This window comes from Lycorma delicatula, chromosome 1 (genome assembly GCF_047948215.1).
Source record: "Lycorma delicatula isolate Av1 chromosome 1, ASM4794821v1, whole genome shotgun sequence".
NCBI lineage: Eukaryota > Metazoa > Arthropoda > Insecta > Hemiptera > Fulgoridae > Lycorma > Lycorma delicatula.
In genome coordinates this window covers 143,434,994-143,461,286 of record NC_134455.1, presented here as the reverse complement: position 1 = coordinate 143,461,286, position 26,293 = coordinate 143,434,994, and the positions used below count along the sequence as shown (strand labels likewise).

Below are 26,293 nucleotides of genomic sequence, written 5' to 3'. Positions count from 1 at the left end.
TTACAGCAAGATGGGAGTTCCAGTTGGTTAAATTCAGACGTTACCAAAGTTTTTAAATAAACATACTTTTAATACCTATGGTATACCATACCTTTTAATATACCTATGCTTAGCATCATGAAAACACCACATGTAAATTTCGGAAAGCAGGTTTGCACAGTAAGAAGTTTTGTGAGTTATGGCTAAGGTTAGCGTTAAAATTAAGTAATTTGGAGAGAGGAATAACTCACAGTCGTCGAAGATGACATCTTTCTAAGGTAATCATTCCTCGTACACATGACTAATGATAGCACGGAACTTGTGCTGTAGTCTCTCTCTGTAGAGACTATATTTCTGTTAGGCATTACCATACATTGGTAATTTATCTTATCTCTACCTCCACAAAAGTCTAACCTTAACCTCTCTTCACAGAAAGGATAACCATCTGAAGAGATCTCGATAACACGCAAAACTGATTGCTAATTGACTAGAAGATTGATAACGCGGTGTAGACTTTGACTTTACATGGGTTACCTGCTGTCCAAACTCATTCCGAATTAGGATCTTGCGTTTTCCTGATCCTAAGCGTATCTACTACAGTAAATTAAAATAAGAACAAAATTGAAGTTTATCAAGTAATTGTTCAGAATAACCGAACATTTTGAAAGGAGTGGATAGGTAGGGGCTCCGACATTCAGTCATCGCCTACAGCCCAGACTTAACAACCTCCTGCAACTCCCTTTGGGGCATAATCGAAGAAAAAAAAATGTTAACGAGTTGAAAACTGATGTCAGAGAATGTTTTTAATCCTTCAAAATGGAAAAAATCTATAAAAGCGCTTGGAGACTGATAAAATTGTGTGAACAACGGAAGGGCACATATAGATATAATTACAGTTAAACTTTTTTGTGAGAAAATATTAAATAAACTAACGACAAACAATTATGTTTATTTTTTTACAACGTTTCTTTCTGGAAACGGCTTTAGTGAGAACGGTGTACTGTGTACCTTGTTTATACAAAGGGTTATTTTTTTTTTAAGTTTTGTCGTCAGAGAACACACAATTTCTCTACTTGAGCTACAGATATTATACAATATATAAAAGCAAGTATTATACAGCATATACGTTTTACGATCGCAATATAACATTCTCGGTCTCCCTTCTAATATTAATAATTGGCAAGGGCTAATTTATAATTATCTGAGCTAGTAACCTCAGTTACTCATTTCATACTTTATTAAGATTCGCACTGATTCTAATCAATGTCACGTAGTGACAAAAATTTCATGCAAATAAAAATTTTAATTTAAATCGAAATTTATTGATCGATTAGATTCTGTTGTAATTCGGTTTATAAAATAACAATACATTTTACAATATTACAACAAATATTACAGTATTTTTTAATATTAAAAAAACTACTACTCATTATTATTGGACATCAACTGTTTTGGTCATTTTGCACTATGAGAATGAAAATTTGTAGTGTATAAAAGATGCCATGCCTGACCAGCATTCGACCCCAAGACGTCCAGATGAAAGGCTGAAACGCTAAACTCTATCACGGAGATCGGCAAAATATATTACTAACCAAATATTATAAAAGAATAGGAAAACGTTCTGAACATGGTCAATGCCTGTAAATACAAATATACCTCTAAAATAGAAATATTCTAAAAAGTAGTCGGTACGTAAGCAATCAAAAACTAAAACAGCCCGTGAAATTAACCACTTCATTAAATTTAGAAATTAGGTAGGGATGCTACTAAATAAAAACAAAGTTAAGAAGACTTATAAAACTGAACGAAATCATAAATCAAATTGAAGTTAACCCGACTGACGAAAACACACTCGTATTAACTAAAAAGTAAACCAGTCGGCACACTGCAACAGTAATACCAAACATCTCAATTTGGCAAGATACGAGGATGCATTTCGCCCGCTTTTGAGGAGATTACTTTCGTTATGATTGTAGATATATTCGCCCGAATAATTAAACACCACATTTTTCCTAAGCCATATGGAAAAAACTCATACGGATTAATGGAAAAAAAGCTTGTACAAAAATTAAATTTATAAAAGTGTTCGACATCCAATGTAACTGCCCAGTTGATTAAAAAGAGGATGAAACAATTAAAACACAAACCGTAAACCACACGGAAGATACTTGAATAAATGTGGGGTTTTGGTGAGTGTTGTATACTGTTGTTACAATTTCATTTTTAAAATGTATCAATTTTTTTTCTTTGTCATCGAGAAAAGAATTTAATCGGTTATAAAATAAGCGTCAGATACATTTAGTACTTTTTTTTATTCCTCCCCAAAAGGTTTGCGAGTTTTTCATCTGGAAATAATTGAAAATAGCAGGACATATTGATATTAACAATAACCAGGTTGGAGAAATAACCCGATAATTCACTAACATGCTGTTTTACACCAGTCATTTTAAAAATTCTCCATATTAACATATTTTACGTATTAAAAATATAAGCATTATTGCTTATACGTATAAATTATAAATACAATCTAACCAAGCTTAACTTACGCTAACCTCGACCAATTAATAGAGATGTTTTGATTGTTTAAGTAATAAATAATTGCAATAAATAGTGAATTTATTATTTAAATACTCAAAACATTACTGTTAATTAGTCAAGGTTAGCGAGCGAAGCGAGGGTACGTTAAGTTTGTGGTTAATTATATTTAGAAAATAAATAAATATAAATCGTCATAAAACTGGTAATATAAATGGTTATATCGGGTTATTGTTAATATCAATACTTCCCGCTACTTTACGTTATTTCCAGGCGAAAAACTTGCAAACTATTTGGGGGGAAAAAACAAAAGTACCTATTTTTGAAGTTGAACTATAAACTTTTGAGAAACCAGGTTCAGTAAATACGATTCATTTTATTCCGATCTCACGAACTACCACAGATATCAAAGTCGTTCAAAGCCTATTCTCTTTTAGACATAAAAATTTACAAAAACTAAAACTAAATGAGATTTTATTTTCCTGGATTAAGATCAGGGAAAATATAAATATAATATCGTTTTACAGCCTACAATAAGTAGTAGGCTGTAAAACGAGGAAACGGTTCAACAGATAACTGTCCACTCCCTCGGATTTGGGTATATATATTTTCTTAAGGTTTTGAGGATCGTCGAGAGTAAAAATACAAAAATCTCGGTCACAAATATTTACGTGCATGGGCGCGCGCAAATTGGTATTTTATTTTGCTGCATACGTCAGGAATGGTTTACTCTACAATAATGACATTAGGTACCTTATATATCTGCGAGATCGATTCTCAATCAGAACTATCAATCTTGGATTAGGCTTCTATATTTTTTTTATTTCCACTCGTCGATTTTATTCAAACATGGGTCTTCCAAATGTACCCGAGAGAGGCCCAATATAAGCATTATCGCTTATAATTATAAATAAAATCCAACTAAATTTAACTTACGCTTGCTAATCTTGACTAACGAGCGAAGGTTAAGTTTAGTTACATTAAATTTATAATTTCTCTGCCAATAACCTCCAAATACCCACTGATTCGGAAGAATAAAGTGGTACTCACTTAAAAAGGTCCGGGATTTTTATAAGGTGTAATCAGGTTAATGATACTTTCCTTAAGCTAAGCAGTTACACTCGTAGCGGGAACAGTTTTACCAAAGAAGGTTGGAAAGGTAGACACTTTCTAACCTTATCACAGATAAACGGGTGTTGACTGTACGGAAATACTGGGAAAGTTCTCAAGTACCGCTGCTAGCGTACTTTTTTTTACAAATAAATACAGATCTGCTTTTTAAAGAAACTTAAAACGATATTAAATGAAAAATATAAAATAATGTAAAAATAATACTATGCAGCTGAATAAAAGAATGACGTAAATATTTAGAAGGCGTGTACAAATACAGATAATTATGAATTTATGTAACCAGAATACCTTTATAAAAATAAAAAAACAATCATTCACCCTTCTTTACAATTTTTTTTTGTTTACATTCTTTATAAATATTTTGATCTTCCGCCTCACTCGACATATCGGGCGTGCCGTCACAATAATGAAAACCCTGAAGGATAAAAATACAAAACAGAGATGCTGTAGTTTTTAAGCCTATAACGAAGTCGGAGCAGTCTAAGCTTAAGCTAAAAATAGAAATTTGTTTACGATCAGGAAGATGACACCACCATTCTATTATTCACAAATCCATCTCCTTTTCGATTAATTAATCTATGTACTTATATGAGGGCCTCAAATATTACATTTAGCAAAATAACTCATATGAAAAATTAACAAACAGATAACTTGTACCATCAAAATATTTGGCTAAATAAACGTTTTTTTACATATTATAGCTACACATGATAGAAAAATCCAGAATAGCTTTCTTAAAGTTAAGAAGGTAGTTCGCACAAGTTAATAAATAAAATAACAACCTTGATAATTTTTTTAAATATACTAATTTACAACACTGCACAAGGAGGTAAAAAATGTGAACTGATAAAAAATCAAACTTGAAAAATAGCGTAATCGACAATTTACACATTAATAAGACAAAACCATTAAGTAAAATGTGTAATAAGAAGAACATTAGCACGAGATGATGGAAATAATAATATTCAGTTCTACAACTGAAAAATTCAGCCTGTTCATCACAGGGATCAGATGTAGAGTGAATGTCCAAACAACATAAAAGGAAAAAGCAAAACAAAAGGTACATCAGTCACATTTGGTGTAAGCACTACCAGAGTTACACAGATCAAAATAATTAACCTTGCTTTTCTCTAGATTTGTCTTTTGGTATTTTCTGCTGTAGTATTCATTTAGTGGACATACATTAAACAAAGTTAATCTTACAAACAAAAATCAATTAATGATACTGCACTTAGGATATCATGTGAATAAAGAATGCTGAGCTCTAACTTTTTTTCTTACTTTTCAACTACACTGAATTTAATATAATGTACATATAATTTGGCTCAGATATCTCTGGGCTAAGTATTGTAGGCAGGTTGGATGCAACAACTGCGTAACCAGAATTTGACGCACTCCCTTTTCTGTAGTTGTTAGCCTCATTTTGTAGAACGTGTAGTCACAGCATACAGTTTGTTCTTTAATTGCAACAAAGTAAAATTAAGTTTTTATAATAAAATATATAACATAAAAAGTTTTATATGCAACAATATGACTTGATTGTATTTTAACTGCAAAAAACGTTGTACAATTGTTTGCTCATATGCTGTTATAAAAGTTTCAATTATTGGGAAAAAAGTCCCAGTCTTAATTAAACTACTTTGTTATTAATTACACCTGACATCTCTCATATAACATCAGATTTGTAAGTACTTTGATATATTCATCCCTAACTGAACAGTGCTTTAGTTACTGTGGTTGAAATGTTTTTTCAATCATGATAATACATTTGTTTCATTCATTTGATGTACCATTTAATACATTTAATCATGGTAATCACTTTTTTACATTTCTGATATAGGCTGTTCATTTCTCAATATTTCTTTCAACCTGGTGAAGTTCTGCATTTCAGCTAAACAGTCAATCAATCTGTGTTAATATGGTGCTGTTTTCAAACTTGTACAAAGAAATAAAATAAAATTGTATATTCTGCACACTTCATTTCAAATAAATAACACTTTTAACTATTTAGAAGTTAATATCTTCTAAATTGTTATGTTATTCTATAATGAACGTTTTATTTATTTACTTCATATTATAGTAACTATTTCATAATGTAATTATTATTTATAATATGAATTTTCATGGGTTTTAATTTATTATTCAACAATGCTATTCTGACAAGATGTGCCTAGATCCTTCATGGAAAATTCTGGGTCAGATTCTGTTTTGCCTAAAAAATAGTATAGCTAGCTATTCCTGATGTGATCAAATTAATTTTACAAAACATGATGCCTTCAAAGTTTCAAAAGACATGAACATGTGTCAATAAAATATGTAACTTACCAATTGTGATAAGTTTATACATACATATTCCTACACATATTTTATATATATATATATATATATAAATTTCTACACATATGATTTACAATGTTGGAATTCCTTCTTTTGTTTGTTTTATTTCACACTATTATAATCTAGATGAATTTTAGTTAGTAACCCCAAAAAATTCCATTTACTATCAAAAATGGTTACACAGATAAACAAAGCCGGTTAAACATGATGTCAGAAAAACATCACGTAAACTTAAATGACTAAATAGTACAAGGGAAAGAGTAAGAAAATTATAGATCAAAATAAATATTAAAATTAAAAAGAAAAATTTTTCTGGGTCATGTTGAAAACATGACTCAATCACTTAACTATATTACTAATACCTTTATTAGGCTAGCATTTAGTTTTGTTATATATATACAGAACAATATTGAGCTGTATAACTCAATATTAGTTGAACTGTAAAGAAGTGCAGCTCCCAAAAAAACGAACAGAGGGCGTTAACTAGTTTCAAAAATGTTTATCATATTAACTGGTTGAGTAACTTCATAAGTAAAAATTTGTATATATTGTATATTAGAAAGAATTTACAAATTTTAATAAGTTCTGTGTTTAATCAATCGTGTTAAATCCTTATAATACAGGAATCCAATATCCTTTCACAATAAAAAAGTTATATTAATAATTCTGTAACCAAAAAATTCCCCCTGCTCAATTATTGTTTAAAATACACCATGTTCGGCTTTACAGATGGCGCGAAGACTGCAAATCCGAGCAAAAATAACAAAACGTACTTACAGAGAAAGAAAATGATCGGTAACAAATTTAACGGGAACGGAGAGGCATAAATTTCACTTATACAATATTAAATTGGAAATACTTACTTGAAAAACAATTTACACGTCAAATAATTTACTAACTTGAGTAAAATGTTAACCAAATGAAGTAATTAAATTAATCACCTATGTAAATGAAAAAATCTTTTAATTTTTTTGTTTAAAAACCTAAGGTAACTGAATAAAAAATTTGAGAACTAACCGTTCATAAACAGCAAAACAAATCTAATACGGAAAAAATAAATATCTCCAGAATGTTTTACTCAATTTTTTATAACTAATTTTAACTTGCGACTATACTAATGAGAAAAACTTATACATTAAGTACGTTAAAAAACGTACGTTAAGTTAAAAAAGTCAGAAACTTGAAAGTAAAGTTTAAAAGTACGTTTTAACTAATGGGGGTTCAGTATTGCGCAACAACCTAAAACATACTTCGCAAAAAAATTTTGTTAACTCACCCTCCTGCAATTAAATGAATGACTGTATCTCTAGGTGATTGAGACATTATTAAGTAGTTTAAAAATATCTCCAACACATCAAATTGAGGCGAAACCAACAATCAAAACGAAACATTGCACAGCACTTAAACCGGTTATTTATTTTTTCTTAAAAAATTGTTACATTTTAAAACACTTCACAACACTCCAACAGTTCTTTACTAACTGTTCTCACAGAATAATTATTTTATGTTAACACAAAGAGAAGCATTAGTCTACATAACACACGAAACAAAAACGAAATGTTCACATCACTAACCGACGTTCACACAATCAATGCTTAACAACAACTGCTGAACACACGTCTTCACTAGTTAGCAATTCAACTACTAGCCATGGCCACCGCCCACACGATTACAACGTCCTTTAGAATGCTTGAAATTTAAACAAGACATACTATTGGTTGTAATGACAGTTATTTTGACACGTCTTTGTTTACATTACAACGCTAATTTGTGAAAACTGAATATTTTTTTAATTATCTGTAAACAACTGAGAACAGAAGATAAATTAACCTAATAGAGATTTACTAAATACAAGAAAACTGATATTCTTTCTGTGTGCGCACGCGTGCGCGTAGATTTTGATGAGTAATAATCTTAATTATTGAAATTTATAATTTATTTCGGCATCTTGAAGTGAGTTAGTAATTTTATTATACGTTAATGAAAGCTTGATATATTTATTTAAAGAAATTAGAATCTTGTTATACGCTTCCATTAAAAAGCATTAGAATTTCATAATCGTATTAGTATTTTTATATTGCGAATTTATTTTTTTTATTTTTTACTTTTTTAATAAATCTACACTGTATCAAAAACTTAATACACGTAGCAGAATTGTCTTACATTGGCAACGCTTAAAAGATACAGTACAAAAATTTCAGAAGGCAGTGTACAGGAGCAGACGAAAGAGAGGTAGTCAAACTTATATTTTTAAAACAGAATGACGAAGACTCGTCAACAGTTTCGTTGGGACAGTCAGTATTTTTTTTTGTATACAAAAATATAAATTTCCCCTTTCATTTTATTTTATATATATAATTATTGATTTTTTTTTTTTAGTATTTTTTGGTGTTACTTTTTTTTTTTTTTTTTTTTTTTTTTAATAGTAATGTTCCCTTTATAATTCTGTAATGTGACGTTTTATTTAATATCTCTATTTTTAATAACTTATGTTATCATTTCTTTATCCAGGTTATGCTGTTGGTGGAAGTTTGATTCATGCCTAGCATCAACATACTAGGGCTGTTCAATTATGATGCAGATGTTTAAAGCTTTGGTATATAAACATTGCTTACCAGATTAGCAGACTTTAAACACTATCAAAATCATGTTTCAATACCAACAGCCACCTGTATAAACAGAGTACAGGTATATTACAGGTAAATTGAAATATTTAAATTTTAAGCATTTTTTTTAGACTGGTCTGATGTGCATTAAACTACTAACTGTAGGCTGCAAATTTTATTATATACCTATCAGACATTTTCAATTTTTATCAGTTGATTTATTTACAATATGATCAATCTATGTTAAATGGACTGTATTAATTTTATAGTAGCATTCAGTGGTTTTTACGTAGAAAGTAGAAACTATTGTAAATATTAGCAAGTGTACAATTATTGATAAAGATACCTTTACATGATTTTGATAGGGAAAAAATTTTTTTTCATCCAGTTCTTTTATATCTAGCAAATAATATTAAGGTGAGTTAAGAAAAAAATGTTAATAAAGAGATTTTAAGAAAAATAGGAAAGATGATTTTGGCAATATCTTGTAAAGAAATGAACATGAGAGTATTTGTGGACCAAAGAAATTCAAGTTTAGTTAGTTTGATATTACCAGGATATATGTAGAATAAAAATTTCTAGACAGAAATTGGATACATCAAACGAGTAACTAAAAAAATAGTAATGTTGAGGTGAATAGAACAGAAGAAATGGTGGATAACATCAGACCAGTCAAATGACTGATCTAATTAATTACATCATTGTACAAATACTTCTCAAACAGTTTAAATCTAAATACTCTTTGCTCTCTCTCACTAAGATTCACAGGTATAATACTTTCTCTTAGACATAAAATGCATACTTGAAAAGAATCATTAGACAGTCATAAATTTTAACTAATCTATTACTAACATTTTTGATCTCACCATAAACTTAATTATACTCCGTAATATACTATAACCATATACCCCCATAATAATACTACACCTAATGATATATATACTCCATAATTCAATACTACCAAATAACATCATAAACTTATGTATAGATATGTTTGTAAGAACTGCTTACCTTCCTGAAACACTGTTAATTATGCAGTACACAACACACCTCATGTATGGTTATTTAACTTTTTATGTTCTGAAGAAATTGTCTTATAGCATTTATATTCACAAAAAACTACTTCGCACATAAATAACTGTACTTACAAGACTTTATTACGATAAGGCTAACTTCAGCCCCAGGTTAGAACAATAAGTATAAATTATTATAGGAGATTCATGCTTACTGTTTGATGTTATTGAAAGCAACTTACAGAAATTATAAAACTAATTGTATTTTAGAAGTATTTGTATTATAAACAGTTAGCATTGTCTTCTACTTCTTTTTGTTTAATAATAGGATATAGAAATATTCATAATTAACTTTTTATTGCTATTGTAAGTAACTATTCTATGTGATTTACTTTTAAAAAGCTCCATTAAAACTTATACTAGTTATATTTGTAAATTTGCATGCCTTTCCATTTTCTTTAAGATTACAATATTGAAAACAATCACCATTTATCTCTTGCATTTAAAAAAAGTGCTGATGTTTCATGGCCATGTAGCATAGATTTGTTGTATATAATGAATTTTTATTGTTTAACTAGTCCTTACATTTATTTTAAATATTTGTGATGCATCTGCTACTACTAATATAAAGTTTCATAAAAACCATTGAACAGCTGAACAACAGAAATTCTTTTAAAAAGTTGGAAAAAAAGAGAGTATTCTGAAGTGAAATGATATGAAGGTACATAATTTGTATTTATAATTGTAAATTAGCAATGGTTGTAATACACTATTTTATAACAGTATTTTACTAAAATATAAATGTACCTCAGCTGTCTTTACTAATAAACTGATCATAATCACTTGATTTTATAATATATGCTTAATAAACAATTTATAAGAAATATAGGATAATAGAAAAAGTTATTTTATTACATATATTACCAGTATTTTTAAATTATTTGGTCTGTAATTTAACATCTTTTTATTTTACAAACTGTTAAGAATTGTGAATTCATTGTAATTCTAGTTGACACATTTTCTGGTTGATTGCTGATTATAGTTTTTTAGAATTTTTATTTGCTTTGTCACTGCTAAGAAGAAGCATATGTAATTAATATCAAGTTTACAAAATTAACTTTATATAAAAATTTCTATAAAAAACTTTTAGTAATATCATGCTTACTTTTTAAACGTGACTTTTTGGTAACATGTTGACTCACAGTATGTTTTCTTAATTCGTAAATACTGATAGCTGATAGTATCTTACTAAAGACGTTTGTGAAATGTAAGATGATTTTCGGGAGAGGAGATAAATTTTATGTAATTTTGTGGTTACATGAAGTATAACATATACTTACATGTATATATATTTTTTTTTATTTACAGGTTGTTACTATAAAATGGTTAATTATGGTGGGAGTGATGTGCTTCCTACATTAATTATGAGGCTTACATCACAGCACAGAGCTATGTATTGCTACCTTGTTTTAAGTGTATGGATATTTCTGTTATTAGGTGGTAAGCTAAAGTTTTTATCTTTCAAAAAGTAGAAACTAAAATAAAAATGAAATAATTCACAGGAAGTAATAGAAGTAATAATAACCATATAGATCTATATTTGTTAAATTAGAAATGTTAACTTGTCCATATGCTTGTATTTATTATTGTGCAATCTTTGTAAAAGAAAAGAAACTTATTCCTAAAAAAATAAAAAATCCACCTCTATCAAACCAAACGCCAGTACTACTTTTGTGTGACAACACATTACAATACTTGGGTTTATGAGAAAGTACATTATTATGCTTAAGTTGCCATTTTTAATAAATTATCATACCATTTTAAAGAAATCATCATATTTATTTAAAGTAAAATTAAAAAATATTTTTATAAGATCTTTCTTAATTGGTAATTAGAAAAAAAGAACCTTCTGCATCTCTATTCAACATGAATGTAAATATGTGCTCATTTTCATTAAAACCTTCTGAATTACACTTATTTTATAGTTATTTTTTTACATTTACCGTTTAGTAATTTTATTTATTTTATTTTATTTAGTTATTTTAAATAATTAATGTGAACACATCACATCTATGTTTTATTTTATAATTAATTGTGTATATTTTGTAATGAGGCTTTGATCATGGTTTGACCATAGTTTCTCTCTCCTAATTTATCTGGTCGAATTTTTTATCCATTCCTAATATGATCAGTATTATAAATTAATGTTTAACCAGTACAAGAGTAGAGTTGCAGTGTGAGGCATGCAGAAGGAGGTAGCAGCCCCCTTCACCTATCTTCTCTTTCACACACATGTATCTAACGTCTGTCTCTCTCGCTCACACACGATATTAGCTAGCCACTACTGCATTCTTTAGAGCTCTATTTTCGTTGTGGGTGAACAGTACTGTGTATTGATCAGAATCAAAGATTTATTTATTTTTGGTTGTTATTTAAGCTAATCTGGGTTTTTATATAATTTACTTGTTTAATCCCCATATACATTTGATATGTAGTTATTAGTATTTTGTAAAATTGCTGATCAGATGTATTTGCAGTAGCTTTGTGGTTTTCTAGATGGTCCCAGTTCATAATGACGTCTTTCTGTTTGCATATTATACACTTTGGGGTGGGATAGATAATCAGTTTTATTTAGGTGTCTGCCAGGTGGTCATCGTGGCCTGTAATATTTTATTGCTCTTATCTAATAACACCATCCATATTTTTTCCACCCCTTGTGTCATCAAATGTACATTTTTTTTTTAAATATGTTATTAACATACTGCATGATGGAATGAATGGGAAATTTGGATTCCCTGTTTCACTAATGTATTTGTCATCTCATTTCCCATTTATTCTTTCTGTAACTATTTTCTTTTAAAAGTTTTATCTGTTTTTTTGTTTCCTGTTGGCTCATAAATGCTGATTAATGAAATTTCAGCATTTGTTTGTCAACACATTACAATACTTGGGTTTGTGAAAAATTATGTTATGCTTAAGTTACCATTTTTAGTATATTGTCAAACAATTTTAAAGAAATCATTTATCTCCACTTAATTATTTAATGTAAAATTAAAAGGTCTTTTTTAATTAGTAATTAACTTTAATCATTAACTTTCTGCATCTCCATTCAAAGAGTATGTAAATATGTGCTCATTTTCATTAAGACCTTCTGAATTGTGATTTATTTTGTAGTTATTTTTTTATATTTAGTATTCTCATGTAATTTACTTTAACATATTTCTTTAACATATACTTAACATACTTTAACATATTTTTGTGTTTTTGTTTTAAATAATTAATAACCTAACTCCTGTCGTAGAAAAATAGTTTTATCTTTTCTTATATAAAATACTTTTTAGAGAAGAATTTTCAGAAACAAAACTTCATCTTTCTATCATACTGTTTTTGAAGTTTGGGCAATGGATTTATTAATTTTTTGCTGGATAATTCTTGTTTGACAGGTGCAGTCTAAATTAATTTTTGATAAAGATAAAAATTGATTTGTTTAAGTGTCCTCTAAACTATCAAATGCAAAACTCCGATCTGCTTAGAAAGACATGTACTGATGCCTGAACTGTGCTGAACTGCATCAATAATAATTTCATCAATAACAGCATTGTGTTGGACAGATTGTTTGTAGCTGGAAGGAATACTATACAGTGAACATGTTTCTTGAAGATTTTACTAGTTGTGCTAATTGTTTTGGGATCTGAAATCCTGCGATTCGGAAAACATATTTCATATTCTACTGCAGCAGCTGTAGCGTTACCATTATACTGATATGAATATACCATATCAGCATATTCCTTTGTTCTAAATAAGTATAGCATTAATCAATGGCAAATTGATCACATTCAAACTAAAATTCACAGAAAACCTTTGTTAACGACAGCGTAGTTCACAGTACCCGATATACTTAATGGTCCTTACAGAATGATTTAAACACTAATACAATATGCGCATTGTAGATCAGCAGTTATTATTTTATTGCCAACTCTGAAATAATAATTTTTCAAATAATTTATTGTGTTTCTGTCATTAATAAAAAAATTACTATCAAAGTATTTTGTATTTATTTATTTATTTTTATTTTACAATTGTATAATTTACAGTTTTTTTTTTTTTTTTTAATTTTTAACAGTAAATTTTGTTTTTATAAATTTTTTGCATCACCAAAAAAGAATTTGTTTTTTGTTACATTAAGTAAATACTTTTCTGACAAATGTAGCAATGTACTGTTTTTAAATAAAATTCAAATTTTTCTAACTTGTCTTAGTAGTATTTTGTTCAGAATTAAATTCTCTACAAGTTTTTTTTAAAAAGTTTTATGTATTTATTACCCACTAAAGAATGTTATTGTATGACAAACATAAAAAAAAAAATCTGGGATGAAACCAATAAACTGGGGTGTTTTACCCCAGTTTATTTGTTTCATCCCAGATTTCTCAAAAACTACTGTAGATATGGTTGTTTTATTCAAATTTTTAGGTCAAAAACCATAAGAAATCACAAATTCTGACCCTTAATTAATGTCCTAAAAATTTCAGTACAACCTCATTTCTCCAGGGTAGCTGAAATCAGAGTTAAATCTTTCACTAACTGTAACTTGCAAACAAAGCATTTTAGGAACCTTTTACATTATTTTCACAAGTAGAATAGGCTGTGGCCCGGGAGAACTTCATGATACACCTGTATATGTAGAATTAAATAGGCCAGTTTTTTAATGATCAAAAAATTGTTTTGCTAATCCCAATACGACCTCAATCATATAAGGATTTTTCCAAAAGGCTTCAAATTTTTTTTTAAATATAAGAACCAATTTTAATTTAAATTTATTTACAAGTTATATGAAAAACAAATTACACTAAAATATTATTAAAACTAATGAAAACACTCGGTGAAATACTATATATGTCCTTACAAGGCCTTATAAAATCTTTTTCTTTTTTTTTTTGTTCCTTTTACTGCTTTTTCTCCTGTGGTCTCACAGTGGGTTGTCATGTTTTAGCATCCCACAGCAGTCAGCTGTTATGCTCACATTCCATCTTCCTTGGTATCTCCTCTCCATCTCTTTCATGTCTTGCAGGAACCTTACCCCCTTGTCACCACTTACTGTACCAAGATTGTTCAGGAGTAGTTGAAGTGCGAATCTAGAAAATGCACTTTTAGGTTCATTGTACAATATTTTTACCTATAATCTTCATCTTTTTTGTTGCCAAAAAACTTTGTAACTGTATACTTGAAGGCTTTCCACACTTGTTATTCTGCTTCTCCATTGGTTGGTTGGTCCTCTTCAAACTATAACACTCCAAAGCAAAAAAAAATGTGTTTCTTCGTGAGCACTGATAAAGCTTTTCAACACACACTGAAGAAAGCTTATGAGGAGCCCAAAGTTTGTCTTGGTCTCCTAATTTAACACCAAAATATGGACTTTTTTTTACAAATTCTGTTGTTTTTTGACTAAATATTACACAAATATAACAAAAAGAGAGGTGCATTGATATAGCCTCTGATGCCAATGGTATTTAATAAAAACTTATAAAATACAAGTTATAAAAATAAATTTCTTGTAAAATTTAAGTACATAAAAAAAAATATAAAAAAAGTAGTATAATATATATTAAAATAAGTATTATTAAGAAAATTATAACTTAAATGATTGAAGTCAGAAACTAATAGCACAAATGCACACTACAGTTGTAAAAATGGTGCTGAACTTAATTTTTTGTCTAGAAAAGCAGATGTTGATGGGGGGAGGGAAACATACAGCAACAGGAAAATGATTAGACATGTAGTAACAAGAAAATGGATGTATGTATAGTTATTTTATAGATTTATTACTTCTTTTAACTCCTTTATTCCTTTATCATAAATCCAATATATTTTTATTCAGAATATCAAGTTTGTGCATTTTCATCCATAAAAAAAATTATGATTGTTTATTTAAACAACAGTTTTTTTCAAAATTAACCTTTATAATTGGCTAACATCTATAGAGAACAAAAAAACAACAAATTGTGAAAAACCTTTTGTGATGGAATTTTTTCCATTTTCAGCACCAAAAAAAATCTTTTGAATTCACTAGAGATTCTACACAATCTTACCATTGCAGACCTGTGTTAACATAGATTATAATATTGTGGTAGAATGAATGAATCACTACAAAATAGCCTGTCCTATAAATTGGACTGCCTTTTTTATTATTTTCATTTACAAAGAAGAATATTGATTTTTTGCATCTAATAAAATTAAAGAAAGATGATTAGCAAATGAATCACCTTGTTATAGAAATACTCCAAATTTGAATCTGAACTGTGTATTTTATAAAGGAGTTTGTAGTTTTGGATTTTCTATTATGTTATTTAAAAGATTATTCATAATGGAAGTTTTCAATAATTTTTTTTATGTTTAGGTATGTATAAATACATCGGAACAGAAGATGTATCAATATCTGTGTTAAAGCATTCAAATAATGATTTTACGACGCGTAGTTTTTCGCAGAATATACGACCTGACATTAAAGCAAGACGTGTTATTAAAGTTTGCAATTCACCACAGATGATAACTGCTGGAAATGAAGGTATTAGTTATTTTAAAATGATTCTCTGAGAAAATATTATTTGTTACATTTCAATAGGTATTAATCTCATTAACAAAGAACAAGTACATGAAAAAAATTTTTCATCTCCTGAAAAATTCTCACATAAAGAAACTATAAGCCGGGAAAGATTTCTGTTGTTTATTGCATACTTTATTGCAGTATGACATTTAAGCATCGGTATACAAACAGTAAAATTCATAAGTTGCAAATAAAAACCCAGACATTCTTTTTTGGATGACTTCCTGTGAAGTAATATTATTTATTATTGTATTATAATTTATTATATTGTAAATTTTCTGTTTAAAGTATATAATGTAGTTCCATATATAGTTTTATTTCGTCCTTGAGCTAACCAAGAAAGTTCTGAATTATGAGTGGAATCTATTCATGTGTTCCTGTGTTAGATGTTTTATTTAGGCTGCAATTTATGATTCTGATCTCTTCAGATGTAGAAGTAAGTAGCAAAGGATTAACTAAACTTGAAAATTTGTCCTAAATGAGGCTCTTGACCGAGCTTTGAGCCAAGTAAATACGTTGACTGGTGTAAACATTTCAAAGGGAGCCAGGAATCTAACAAAGAAAACAAAAATTTGAATCAACTGACTCTTTTTTTAAAAAATACCTTTAAACAATATTTGAAAAAGGTTAATAGGTAAAATATTCTGGCTACCAGGAATCAAACCAAGATCATTAGCATTCATTTTTCTCTGGTTGTATTCCATTGTGAATCAAAGAATTGTAAAGCAGAAGTATGTGTTTCTGGAATTTCTATTGTATTATTCAAAATATTATTCTTAATTAGAGTTTACAATAATTTGACCTTATAGTTCACTTTTAAGAAAAAAGTATTTTTAGTTTTTTCTAAAAAAAAAAAAGAGTTTAAGATTAATTATCGAAGGTCATAATGATAATTATTCAATGTGTATGATAATGTATGTATTTTTAAAAAAATTTTTTAAATAATAATATTTTGTAATAGAAGACAAAAACAGTCAAACCATTACCAATAATTTTTACATTTATTTAAGGAATTGTGCAAAGTGAATTTGCACTGAATGGTCAATGGGAAATTTTACTGCAAAATTTGAAATGGATTGGTGAAAATTCAACTACAAAAAATTTAAGTATAGTATTGCTACAGAATTTGACACTTACTGCCTGGTATACACTTGCTCTTTATCAACTATTCTAAAAACATTTTCTCCTTCCCATTTTCATAAAAGAGAATCACTTACTCTATGTTCTACAGTCCTTCACAGAAAATGTTGCCAAGAATAAATTTTAAATGTAATGTTAATTATACCTAATTCAGTTAGCTTACAGAGTTCAAGTAAGTGGACTGCATATATGACTGCTCAGGCAGATTGTTCAGGCTGATTCACAAGCATCTCCTGTAAATCCTGATGCATATAAAAGAAACTACGTGAAGTTAATATTCAGTAACCGTGGACTATTATATTTTACAAAAATTATACATATATTTTAAATTTAAATAAATTAAGTCAGTTAAATGATCAATTAATATTTATTACCTTATTTGGCACATCTGATAACCCATGAGTAAAATTATTGGGTTGTTATTTAGTTTCCTTGAGTTTTTTAAGAGTTATGAAATTGTCAATTGTACAATAACAGTAAAAGTTCACTAATATTTTAGATTAAATTTCTATTATAAACAAATAATAAATTCAGTTCAGTATTTGTCAACTGATTGCATAGTGCAAATCCATAGTGCTGTCAGTATTAACAGATACAATGTGAGGCTCAACTGTGTTTTCTATTGTCATATTCCAAATAATTTGGTTCAGCAGTAACCATTATATGTTTTATAGTTTTCCATTCCTGCTTGCTCATTTTATCAGTGGCTTTTAAGCATAAATTTTTAACATCAAATATTTTAAAAGAAGTATTTTGCTAACTCATTAAAATGACTTTTAATATGCGAAACCCAATGCAATAACTGGAGTTCTTCCTCTTCAAAGATCACTCCTTTTAAACTAAGCTGTATTTTTATAACATTCTTTTTCCGAGAAATGGCTGGAATCTTTTCCTTTTTAAATGAATGATAAAAGGGGTGTTGTTGAAGATAAAAACTGAATTATCTTCTAGAAGTAACACACCATTAAACCATTCCTCAAAAGACATGTCATTTGTCTTGTTATAATAATCTCCTGTAGATTTAAATTAAAAACTCCAGAGACCACCATTGACAAACCTGGTATCACTGCTGATATGCGTAATTATGAGACACCTACCTTTACCTGATGGAGCCTTATTTGGTTTATAAGCCATAGAGAAAGGCTTCTTTTGATGAATTCACAGCTGTACCTTTTTAAACAAAATTGTTTGTATAATCTTCAAAGATCCAAGTTTCATCCATGTAATATATTTTACTTCCTTCTTGCCTCATTTTCTTTATTTCAGTGAGATTATATCTTTGCCATATAATATCATCCTTGTTGATTAAAGCACTTTCATATTTATTTTTTCATATTTAAAATTCATACTTTTTAACACTTTATAAAAATTTGTTTTTTCAGAAATCTGGTAGATTGTTATCATTTACAACTCGTAACACTTGTCTATTATAGACAGTTTGTTTTGAAAATAAAATTTATGTACTTTTTACGAATTGTTTTCTTATCAAAATCAACTTTTTCTTTCATTGATGTGCAGGGGTTTGTTTTCTTAGGAAACTGTAATTCATTAGCAGATTTATACTCGCGAACACATTGTATAGTGAAGCAGCACAATTTTCACTTATGTTAGCAGTTTTATTAACGACATCCAAAGTCAGCCCCATTGGATTACTTTACAATTTGCCTTTGTAAGCATTTAAATAGATGTTATTCTGCACAATGTAAGGGTATTTTTCATGGCCTTTTTTTGATATCAATAATTGTGCATTATTATCAGCTGAATTTGTATCAGACATGGATCAAAATAATGATATAACTCAAGACAGACACAAATCTAGGAAAACACTACACTCACATTCCAGTAAACTTAATGAAAATTGCATTATATTAACTTTAAATCAGTGTTTCTCAACCTTACAGTATTTGCGACCCAATTTTCAATCATAATTTTCATCATGCCCCCTCATACAATAACAATGTATATAATAATAATGTACTTTGAGTATTTTGACGCTAAACTTGTACTACAACTTTAATTACAAACCTTACAAATTAATAAGAATAAGTAAATTTATTGATATTTGGCAACACCAATCCACTGCATTGACAAAATCAGAATCAATGCCTCTCTATTGCTCTCTGTCTTATATCCTTCACATTAGACATTCTCACAGTTTCATGAGAAGTTCCAATTTGTCTTGAACATTCTGGAACGTCTGCACAAACATGTTTAAATACTGCACCTCGTTCAATTCTCCAGCCAGTCGATTCAATCCTTCTATCGATGTCGAATCTATCGTGAAAATGTAATTTATGTGTTACTTGCAGTTCACAGTATTAAATATTCACGGCAGTAGATTTATACAGAATCATGGTAAATTTTTAAGTAGGCGTAAGCAAGCATTAGACGATAGTGAAGCATCAACAAGTGCACAGACAAGCATGGTTCTGAAAATAAAAACAAGAAAATATTCTCAAGAGTACTTAATTTTGGGTTTACCAGTACTGAAGTAAATGAAGAAGAAAGACCACTGTGTCTCATTTGCTCAAAACTTTTGGCAGCAGACAGCATGAACCTAATAAACTTCTTGTTAAAAAAATTTTGTGTATGAAAAAGCTTTACTCGCCTCCTATAAAGTTTCATATAAAATAGCCAGATGTAAAAAGCCTTACAACATTGGGGAAGAACCTATTTTACCAGCTGCAATTGAGATTGTAGACTATCTTTGGATATAATTTTGCCAAACAACTGTTCACACCTCTATCAAATGATACTATTGCCCCTCGAATTGGTGATACAGCTGAAGATGTACACTATCAGCTTTTCAGGAAGTTGCATGATAAATTGTTTTCAATTCAGCTTGATGAGGCAACAGATAGCAATAAGATGCTCACTTCATTGCTTATGTTTGATTTTGTGATGGTATGTCAGCAATAGAACTACTTTTCTGTAAACCAATAAAACTTGAAGCAACAGCACTCTCATTATTTACTGTCTTAAATGATTTTATGAATGAGGCTAACGTAGAATGGAAAAATTGTGTTGGAATTTGCACCGATTGTGCTTGTTCAATGCGTGGAAGATTCCAAAGTATACAAGCACTTGTGAAACAAAAATCTCCACAGTGTGTCTGGACACATTGAATGATCCACAGAGAAGCTGTGGCCTCCAAAGAAATGAGTCCTGGTCTGAATATTGTGCTAATGACGTTTGTAACCATAGTAAAGTATGTAAAAATGAGACCCATAAAATCAAGAATCTTTTCTGCACTTTGTAGACACGAGTGTAGTATATTCACTGATTACTGCCAGGAAAGATGGCAGTAAACTCCAAGGAGCAAATACACATATGTTGGATACAAGTGATAAAGTTAATGCTTTTTGTAGAAAATTGGAATTGTGGAGTAGAGATTTAAAGCAAAAAACGTAGTAATGTTTGTAAATGTGGATGAATGTGTTAAAACTTAACAAGGCTGAAGAACAACATGAGAGTTGTTTTTGTAACATTAAAAATTGACAAAGAATGATAAAGGATTTTAATAAGCATTTTCTTGCTAACGGCAACTTTGTAGCAAGTTATGAGTGGATTAGGGATTTATTTTGAAATACTCCCGAAGGGCTCTCAACTGCCAAAGAAGAAACCTTCATAGACTTCACAGCAAGTGGTGAAATCAAAAGACAGTTTAGTAATAAATCACTGTTTGAATTTTGGGTAGGGGGTGGATCATGGGTTTTCTGCAGCACTGAAAACAAAAGCATTTCATATACTATTACCATTTTCAATATCCTACCTTTGTGAAATTGGATTTTCTGCAGTGGCTGCTTTGAAGACAAAATATATATATCAGCTAAATATAGAAAAAGTACTCAGTTTGTTATTTCTATTATTAAACCTTCCTTTGATAAACTTTGTTCTGCAAGACAAGCCCAAGGCAGTTTTATTAATTATTAAACTTGTTTTTAATTTAGTATTGATAAATTAATTATTAAATACATTGTGTAGTACTGATACAATCCTATTTATAAGTTTATTACGTCAGTGTAAATGTTTATTTTATTATTTATTGTGTCAGAATGTATTCTGTTTTGCTTTCTTTCAGTAAATTAATACATTTTTTTAATATTTTCTTTTCGATATGCTCGCATTCCCCATTTAGTGTTATCACACTTCCTTTAGGGGGCACGTCCCACAGGTTGAGAAAAACTGCTTTAAATAACAGAAACATAAAAATTGAGCATGTGAACAAAAGTGATCATATGAAAAGATGAAGGGTTTTAATAAAACTGAGAAGACATAACGTTGTATAATCTTTTGATTATATGGTTACCAATATATGAATAATGATTATAGTGTTGTATATAGATATATAGCCTCATTGTGAATCGGCACTGATACATGAAATGTGACTCAGCAGAATCATGACAAACTCACTCATACAAAGGCAACGTTAGTTTATTCTTCACTCTATAAGCTAACTGAATACAGTATACAATATTACTAGTATTATTACCATTACAGTTATAATAAACTATTATTACCCTTGTTGCAGTAACTTTAATATTTTAGAAAATTACACACCAATGAAGTTAATTAATTAATATTAAATATTTAATTAATGTTACTCAATATTTTAAAATAATAAATGCTGCAAATCTGAACAAAATTTATTATTTTAAGAAATGTTTGTTGGTAAATTATTTTAAGAAATGATTATTACAATACACAGACAAGTAATGATGCATAATCTGTGAACGTTTCCTATCAAGTGAAATAATTAAGCATAACAAATGAATTACCCTTTCATTAAATGTCTGGGCAAACAGTAGGTATACACTGACAGCAAGAATTATTTGTAAAATAAATTTCAATTATCTTAAAATAAATATCAGTTGACATTATTATAACTGTAAGTCATTACTTGTGGGTAGGATGTATTTCCATTGGTGCTGCTTTAGTCTTTTCTCAATCTGTGATACTGTATCATGGATAGGATAATTTATAGGATTTATTTTGCTATATTCTTTTAATTTTAGCTTATGCAAAATGAATGAACTTAAATCTATGGTGAAACATAAAAAAATTAAATCTATAAGGTAACAAGATAATCAAAAATATATACGATTTCATGAAAAAAGAAGCAGAAAGATTTAAAAAATTGGGAAAAGACAATTGGCATATTATTTAGATTCAAAAGTGTGAGGAAAAAACTGCAGCTACATGTAACATATCTAATCTCAAGTTCAGAGAGTAAGGAAACATAAGAAATATTTATTAAAGAAATTACATCAAATCCATTGGAGTCTTCCTCTTTCAGTATGTCTTTCAGCACATACAGAAAGAGTGCATAGATCATGAAAAAATTTCCACAGAGCTAAATGATTTTAATGAGGGTGTATAGATAAATAATTTTAATGAGGCCCATTTCATAACATGTATAAAGAGTTAAATAGAGTAAAACAAGGTTAAGAAAAATATTAAAATTGTTAGGTTTTAAATGACTAATAACTTGAAAGTTACAGTTAACATATTTTTGAGAAGCACAACTTAAGATTTAAACAAATATAGTACCTGAATGAGATCACAAAATTCAGAACCAATAACAGACAGATTATAAACCCTAATAAAACATACTATTTGTTAAGTCATACCTCTACTAAATCATGAGTGATGCTTCATGGAGATGGACTAAAAACTCAAATTTCTCAAGGAAGTAACTTAAGGTATAATGCATGCTGGAGGAGAAATGGGATTTATTCCAAACACTTAAAACAATTCCTTTACACCCGTAAAAGAAGCGCAAAAAGTGATGATTGTCACATCTTTTGAATCCAAACAATTACTTAAATGAGCCAAAGAAAAATTAATTAAAAAAATCTTCTCAAACATTTTTTTTGTCTAACGATTGCAGATAAGTCCATTGTATTATAATGCATTGAAAGAAAAATTTCTTACACCCAATTTAAGAAAACAAGAAATCTAGGACTCTAAACATTATTCCATTCTTGTCTTTTATACTGAAATTTCAATTATGTAATTTTATTAACAAAAAAAAGAAAAATATGGATATTTTGTTTTATGAACTTGCAAGAATGATATGAAGTGATATGATTAACCCCGTGTAGAATTGAAACCACTGAAATGTGCTCTGAAATAAAAGGTTGTGTTAAAATTTTCACAATATTTTTATATTTCTGCTAGAATTAATGTAAATTTGTAATTTGAGTGTTATTTCTGTCCTTCCTAGCATTGTCATTAACATTCATAGTCAATACGTTCTGGAGTACCTCTATTCTCATAACTACTTTTAGCACTGTCTTCCTGAGTTGGGATCATTGAATAAATAACGTTGTTAAGCTCCTACCACTGTCCATCCCTACTGTCATGGCCTCTTCTGCTTTGTCCCTTCTGCTCTAACAGCTATACAATTTCTTGAAACTAATCCTTCTGATTCTTTATTTTAACATTTTCAGATTTTTAAACATTACATTAGATTGAGTGTTTATTTGTTTATTATTTATGACCTGTCCTTTTAATTTTAGCTTGAATATTTTCATGTTTTCTAAAATATTTTAACATTTTCCTTTTTCTACATGATGTAATATTTTCATGGATTTTATCATTTCATTGGGGATGTGTTCTTTTTCTATCAGTATGTAGCATAATTTGATTATTTATTCTCATATTTATATTACCTTATACGCTCATTAAATCATGTTTTAAATTTTTTCCATTTGTCCTATATATGTCATGTTACAATCGCAGGACAATCAATTCACAGGAAAAAATTGACATCATCAATAACTGAACTAATATTAATGAAAATGTTAAAAAGAAGTGGAATGAGATGGGAACCGTGAGGGACACCTGACAAAACTAAGATTTCGTTAGATATATACTGTTTATATTTGACATATTGAACTCTGTCACTCGGGTAACTTTCAAACTGTAGGAATAATAGTGTAATAAATCCAAAAGATTTAATACTATGAAGTAAAGTAACATGATAACAGAATTAAATGCCTTACTGAAATCAGTGTAAATGCCATCAATATGAATTTTCCATTGAATCCAAGATACATTGCGAATAACATGCCAAATTAATACTTGTTTTCTCAATAAAATCAAACTCTCTATCAGGCAAAAAAAGGAAAATTAATACTTAACTTTATTTGTTACTATTGATTCAGATATTTTAGGAGTAATACTCAGAATTGATATAGGTTTATAATTAGAAATATTGCCTTTATCACCAGATTTGTATATAGGTGTAACATAGACTTATTTCCAAATCGCAGGAAAATAACCTTCACATAATGATTTATCAAATAAAACTTTAAGATAAAGGAGAAGCTACAGTTACATTTTTTAATGAGGGTGGGAGGTATATCATCTGATCCAGCACCTTTGTGAATATCTAATTTATTTATACAAGTTTAAATATCATTAATGGAGATCCAATAGTATTCATCATAAAAGGGGAAATTTCAACAAAGTCTGTATAAGAAATATCATCAATTTTAGATTGTTTATGAAAGAATCTAAAATAAATTGCAAAAGCATTAATAATCTTTATATCCCACGTATAAGTTTGAGAGTTATGGTACGTGACATTAGGTAAACGATTGTTATGAGGGCTGTTTTTTTTCCAGCCTCTGATCGTGCACCTAAGTAGGCAAAAGATAGGTAGGAGCCAGGTCTGCATGTCATGCAATTGCACCGACCGCCCCCCCCCACACCAAAACCTCTGCCATTGTCAGCTCCATTGCATCTGTCTGAGCCAAGCTACGGGTAATTGAACATGGCTGCTACAATCAATGCTCCCACCAAGTGTAAGTTGCGAAGTGTGATATGTTTTCTGCAAACAGAAGGATGTAGCGCTGCTGAAATCGATAGCAGAATGAGCCTAGTGCATGATGAAAATGTTACGATTGATGGTAGTGTATGGAAATTATGTAGGAAATTTAAAGAAGGGCGAATGGACATCCATGACAAAGGTGGGCAAGGACGCAGATCTGTCATTACAGTACACCTGGTTGAGCTTGATGATGATTTTGTTCATGACAAACAGAGATTTACAATAAATAAACTTTCTGCTGAAATCCAGTAATTTAAATGTTTTCTCTGTACACAATTGTGACTAAAGACCTAAGATACCAGAAACTATTTGTACATTGGGTCCCGAAAATGTTAAGTGACGATCACAAAACGCAACAAATGGCATCAGCCTTAATGTTTCTCATGCATTATGATAATGAGGGGGAAGAATTTTTAAAGTCTTTCATTACTTGTGACGAGATTTAGATCCATTATGACAATTCAGAAACCAAAGAACAGTTTAAGCAGTGGATGCACACTTCTCCAAACAAGCTTCAAAAGTTCAGACACTGAGCAACAGGAAGACCATGGCTACAGTTTATGGGACCATAAAGGTGTCTTATTGGTGGACTTTTTGGAACAGAGGACAATAGTAACAAAGGAAGTTTATTGTAAATCTTTACATCGCCTCTGCAGAGTGATCCAGAACAAATGTAGAGGTATGCTCTCATCCAGCACAGTTTTGATCCACGACAATTCACAACTACACTGTGCCAACGTGATGCAAGATCTTCTCAAACAATTCAAGTGGAAAGTTTTCGACCATCCACCGTACATTCCAGACCTAGCACCTAGTGATTTTCACCTCTTTCGAGAATTGAAGGCATGGTTGGGTGGACAACACTTCACCACCAGTGAAGAACTTCAGGAGGTTGTGAAGACGTACCCTACCTCACTGGTGGCAAACTTCTTTGAAGAGGGCATCAGAAAGCTAGTGTCAAAATATGACAAATGCCTCAATTGTTTTGGTGATTATATAGAAAAATAAATTAGATTCTACTCAACTTTTAGTAATAAAATCATTTTTTATGTAAATATTTTTTTTTTATAGCCTATTGGAGGTTGAAAAAAAAACCGCCTTTGTAGATCTACTT

At 29.4% G+C, this 26,293-nt stretch overlaps 2 protein-coding genes across 3 annotated transcripts in view; one reads left to right on the top strand and one right to left on the bottom strand.

Moving 5' to 3' along the window:
- The window catches only part of Rim2 (replication in mitochondria 2), a 124,440-nt gene extending 116,827 nt beyond the window's left edge, over window positions 1-7,613 (bottom strand). For both annotated transcript variants that reach the window (XM_075362991.1, XM_075363001.1), the window contains exon 1: window positions 7,259-7,613. In XM_075362991.1, the coding sequence (XP_075219106.1) occupies window positions 7,259-7,305 (47 nt within the window). In that variant the 5' untranslated portion in view covers window positions 7,306-7,613. The remainder of the gene's footprint in view (window positions 1-7,258) is intronic.
- Window positions 7,614-8,171: 558 nt separating this feature from the next.
- The window catches only part of LOC142323404 (2-phosphoxylose phosphatase 1), a 39,024-nt gene continuing 20,902 nt past the window's right edge, over window positions 8,172-26,293 (top strand). Inside the window, exons 1-4 of the mRNA XM_075362978.1 lie at window positions 8,172-8,276; window positions 8,494-8,681; window positions 10,970-11,101; window positions 15,996-16,163. Coding sequence (XP_075219093.1) covers window positions 10,984-11,101; window positions 15,996-16,163 — 286 coding nt within the window. The 5' untranslated portion in view covers window positions 8,172-8,276; window positions 8,494-8,681; window positions 10,970-10,983. The remainder of the gene's footprint in view (window positions 8,277-8,493; window positions 8,682-10,969; window positions 11,102-15,995; window positions 16,164-26,293) is intronic.